Source organism: Psittacula echo, assembly GCF_963264785.1.
Source record: "Psittacula echo genome assembly, chromosome: 5".
NCBI lineage: Eukaryota > Metazoa > Chordata > Aves > Psittaciformes > Psittacidae > Psittacula > Psittacula echo.
The window spans coordinates 5,904,325-5,909,324 of NC_137739.1; the positions used below are offsets into that span (position 1 = coordinate 5,904,325).

The 5,000-nt window shown below is 62.0% G+C and overlaps 1 protein-coding gene across 1 annotated transcript in view; it reads right to left on the bottom strand.

The window, feature by feature from the left end:
• Positions 1-4,295, bottom strand: part of UNCX (UNC homeobox) — a gene marked incomplete at its 5' end in the record, with an annotated part of 4,687 nt that extends 392 nt beyond the window's left edge. The window contains 3 exons of the mRNA XM_080617386.1: positions 1-1,226; positions 2,790-2,965; positions 4,046-4,295. The exon at positions 1-1,226 is cut by the window's left edge and continues 392 nt beyond it. Coding sequence (XP_080473512.1) covers positions 186-1,226; positions 2,790-2,965; positions 4,046-4,295 — 1,467 coding nt within the window. The 3' untranslated portion in view covers positions 1-185. The remainder of the gene's footprint in view (positions 1,227-2,789; positions 2,966-4,045) is intronic.
• Positions 4,296-5,000: the final 705 nt, after the last annotated feature.

Sequence of the window (5,000 nt, forward strand, 5' to 3'; positions counted from 1 at the left end):
CCTGAATCGACCTGTGATAAACTCTAAGGAGAGGAAGAGCCGCTCTCCCAGCCGTGCCACCGCCTCCCGCGGGCTGCGGGGACGGTGCTGGGGGGAGCGGGAACCCCGTTTCTCAGGGGTGGCGGGCGCCGGTGCTTTTACTTTTGCTTTGCTTTGTTCTTTTTTCTCAGCTCTTTTCCTCCCGGTCAGTCCATGTCCACCTCCTCGCCGCCCGCAGGGCCGCAGTCCGATCTGTCCCTGGCTGTGCTGGCGTCCCGCGCCCGGACCGGCGACTCGGGCCGGGGGAAGCTGCCGCCCTCCGCAGGGGCAGCCGCCGCCGGGTCACCGTGCGCGGCCACGGAGCGGGGCGAGGCGCCGGCCAGCGGTGGAGGAGGCACCGGCCCCTCCGCCGAGTCCGTGGAGCCGGGGCCGGGCTGGGCGCCGGCGGGCGCCGGCTCCGCGCCGCAGCCGGGAGGGCCGGGGTTGGCGGCGGGCAGCGGGGAGTCCCGGGGGGGCTGACCGGCCTCGGGGCCCGGGCTGGCCTTGAGGGCAGTCTGCGGGACGAGGAAGCCCAGGGGCTGGGTGATGGGGTAGAGCAGGAAGTGTCCTTTGCCGATGAGGGTGCGGGGGGCGCAGGGGGGGAGGCTGGGGAAGTCCGGGGCGGCTTTGCGGCGGGGGGGTGAGTCGGAGAGGAGGCTCTCCACGCTGAAGGGGTTGAGCTTGTGGAAGCTGCCGGCGCTGCGGGGCCCCCCCGCACCTCCGCTGCCGTCCCCCGACGGGGCGGCCGCGCAGTCCTTGTCAGACGGACGCTGGAGCCGCCCGCTCCCGCTTCTTTGGCTGGGGTAGAAGGGCTCTGCCGTCTGGTCGCAGCTGCCGGGGGGCGGCTCGGAGGGGACGGCGGCGGCGGAGGGCGGCGGGTGCGGTGGCGGAGGCTGCCCGCGGGGCTTGGCCTCGGGAGGGGCGGGTGAGAGGCCTCCCCCGCCGCCACTGTCGCTGTCGGAGCTGGGGGTGCTGTGCAAGGAGAGGGCGCTGGGCGAGTGCGGGTGGCGGCTTTGGCTTTTGAGGAGCTTCTTCTCGTGCTTGCGCTTCTTCTTCTCCATCTTCTCCAGCTCCTTGCGGGCGATCTCCTCGGGGTCCATGGGCTCCCCGCTGCACGTCGTGGGGTGGGAGTTGTGAGCCGGCCGCCCCGGGCCCTTCTTCGTGTTCTCTTTCTTTCTCCATTTGGCCCGGCGGTTTTGGAACCAGACCTACACACCGAACAACGAGAAGCAATTAACACCCAGCGCACCGGCCCCCCGCGGTGGCCGGGGTACGGGGGGCAAAGGGTTGAAGCGCAGATCAGGCCTCCCCCTCCAACCCTCGAGGTGCCGGCAGCCCCCATCCGCAGGACCAAGCATCTGCGAGACGGAGAGCAAGGGAGGGGGCAGGAAGAGATATCCACACTTCTTTAACAGGGTAGAAAAATAAAAGCAAGGGGAGCAGGATGCACACTCACGCACACACACTCTGTGTCCTGCCCGCGCTGGTGCCGCAGGGAGGGGAAGGGGTAACACCCCCTACCCTGGTTCTTCCCCGAGGCCTAGGGGTGCAGAAGCCCCCAGAGAAGTCCCCCGGCCTGCGGGGCAGGGCGACATCAATCCGCAGTAGCGCGCAAACCGCAGTACAATGAGCGGGCCAAAGGTAGGGGGGGTTGTCGCCTTGCCCGGGTGGAGAGAGACCTGGTACCCCTGCCCGTTCCGAGCACCGGAGCAGAGCGGTTGGATCAGCCCGAAGCCGGGTTTGTTCTATATTCTATGAGAAATTAAGAATAAATTTTATGTAAATCCTCTCTGCTCCGGCGGTTCCCCGGTGTCCGCAGCCGCGCAGTCCACGCGCTCCCATAGCGCCCGTGGAGCCTCCGACCATAGGGGCTGCCGGCAGCGACCACAGCTCGGGAGAATCATGGGGATATCGGCGGCCCGATCCCGACTCCTTCTCCCTACCGAGCCCCGCAAGCTCCCAGGCCCCTGGGCAAGGCGGAGCGGCGGCTGCCAGTGACGGAGCGGGGAGGTAACGGCGGCTCGGAAAGACGCCGTTAAGACAAAGCGGACGGAGGGACCGAAGCACACGGCTGCAGCTCGTCCCGGGAGCACCGTCCCCGCAGCCTGAGGTGCGTTGGAGGACGTATTCCCCGCACACCGAGCTCACAAGAGGCGGAGCACCAGCACCAGCTCAGCCTCACATCCCGCAGCCAAGGCGACACGAACCAGCGTCTGTGCACCCAACAGGAGACCCGCATCGCAGCCGCGTCCCCCATCCCATCCCCATTTTATTTTTCCAGGATCCACTGAAGCAGCTACATGGTCCTCGCACCCCATCCCGCACGGCCGAGAGCCCGGGCAGCTTGTTAAAATTAAGTTTTACAAGTTCCACACGCTCTCGATACGCCTACGAGTTTTATTGACATTGTCCAGCGTACCCCCGTGATTAAGCCTCGTATTTGCATGCTAATTTTCCCCCTCTTAATTCATTTAAGAAATAATTTTACAAAGGAAAAATATGTATTAATAATGACTTAAAAAAGGCTCGGGGAAGCCAGGCTGTGATGTCACTTTTCGGGGCTCGTTTGCCAGATAAATCGATAAATAGAAGGGAAATACAAGAAGAAAATAAACCAGCAGGGAACAAAAGGAGAGGGCCAGAGGAGCGCGGCCGCGGGCCCAGGCGCACAGGGCCCTTCCCGGAGCGGGACTACGGCCCCCCCCGCCCCCAGGGACCGGTCGGCGCGGGGAGAGGAGAGGAACGGAGGGAGGGGGAGACGCGGGTTTTACCTGCACTCTGGACTCCACTAAGTCCAGCCTGAGCGCCAGAGCCTCTCGCATGAACACGTCCGGGTAGTGACTCTCGTTAAACGCCTTTTCCAGCTCCTCGAGCTGCCAGCCGGTAAAATTGGTGCGGGTTCGTCTTCTTTTACAGCCAGGACTTTCTTTGTCCGGGTCACCCGAGTCTGAAAAGGCAGAAATACCCTCAGCTCCCTGGAAAAGAGGCCTTCTCCCCCCCTCCTTGCCATTCACAGGAGCCTTTTAACTTTTGTGCTCGGTAGCGTTGATAAAAAGAGCGGGATTATTCACACACCTGCGCTAAAAATGGGGAGGAACCCGATCTGCCCTCGCCTCCTCCGAAAATGTACTTTACAGAACATTTATTCCTGAAGGAAGCTCTCCACAGGCACTCAGCTGGCAGAGAGAGAGAGAGAAGTTCCAGCATTTGCTCCAGCCACCAAAGCTTTAATTAATAAAAAATTAAAAGCCCCCGTTTCCCTTCCCCGGTTCCCCCCTTTCCCAGCGGCTCACGGCCCCATCCCAGTGGGACCAGAGGGCAGGGAGGCCCCAGCCCTCCCGCAGACCCCCCGAATACGGGTGGGTGCGGGTTGGGGTTCTCACAGCCTCCCCCGTGCATACATGCCCAGGCCGGGGGTTACAGCCAGAGCTGCTCCGCTCCTCACGTATTCCGCCAGGTGTGGAAATTCCAAATAATAGGAATAATTTTTATTAGGCTGAGGTGCAGAGGAAGAACTGTTTCAGGATTAATAAAAAGGACGCTGGGGCGACGGAGTGTTTTAATAGCTGAACAATAGCGGTGCCACAGGCCGGTGGGGACGGAGAGAGCGCTTCCCTTTGGTTAAATCGTTTTTTTTAAAGAAATACAGTAATTACCGCTCTTGATTCCCTAAACTCCAGCCATTCCCATTATTATTTTTATATATATGCTTCTAATGTCATACTCCGAGCCCCCACCCCAAAGATGAACTTTAGGGGAAGGCCCTGAGCCGGGCCCGCTATTGTTCAGGGCACACGCGTGGCCCCACGGCAGTTAGAAGGGGGAACGTTCCGGCGCTTGGCCCGGGTCCCCCCCCGGTTCTGCCCGGCCCCTCAGGTGGGTCCAGCACAGCTGTGCCCCCTCCAGACACCCCAATATCAGCAGATGAGTGGGGCGGTGGTGTCCATCCTCCGTGCTGACCCGCTCCGAGCGGGGAGCGGTGGTCGGGGCTTTTCAGGGGGGCACACGGGGTTGGGGCCGCTCCTACCTGCGAGCTTGAAGGGCTGGTTGTCCCCGCTCCCCCCGCAGCCGGGGGGGATCAACGGCGCCGGGTTGACCACGGAGGCGGCGCAGGAGCCGCTCAGTAATCCATCGATGGAGAAGGGCACCGAGGCGGCGGCCGACTGCAGCTGGTGCCCGGCCAGCTCGTAGACGTGGTGGTGACCGAGCGGGTAAGGGAAGCCCACCATAGCCCCGAACTGGGCATGGGGATGCTCCAGGATGCGGCTATCCATCATGGGGGCGGCTCTAGCGCGGAGGATGCCGGCGGGGCTGGGGGTGCAGGCAGCGGGGCGGCTGGGGCCGGGGGTGCTGCTGCCGGAGGAGGAGGCGCGGCGAGGGGCTCATGCTGCAGGGCGCCGGGCGCTTTAACTTTATCAACATCGGGCTCCCGATAATTAGCTCAGGCTGGGGGAATTTGGGACCAATAAGAAACGTTAATCGGTCCTGACGTCAGAGACGTGCCAGTGTGGGGAGCAAACGTTTTCCATATCGATTGCTAATTATACCTGACATCCAGCCTCAATAAACAATATCAGAGCTGTCACAACACGACAAGGGGGGCTTTGATACGAACTCCAGCCCGGGGAGGGCGACGGGGGCCGGGGCGGGCAGGGGAGGGGGTGGGGGGACCGGGGGGGGCTTCACGGATCCGCCTGAAAACCGGTTAAATACTCACCAGCCGGAGTTACACAGACACACAGCCTCCCCTCTCCAACCCACCCTCTCCCCCCCTTGTCCCCTCCCCTCTCCAAATCACTAATAGATTTCCCTTTAAAACATTCACCAGCGTGTTGTGGGGATTTTTCACCAGAAATGCTCTACTCTCTGAACCTTTAAAGTGATGTTGCTCCAATTACAGAGAGACATTGAGCGGCAAATAGACTGATCCAATAATAGGAGATTCATCATCCGCTCTTTCCAGAGCTGTCACATTGAATTTA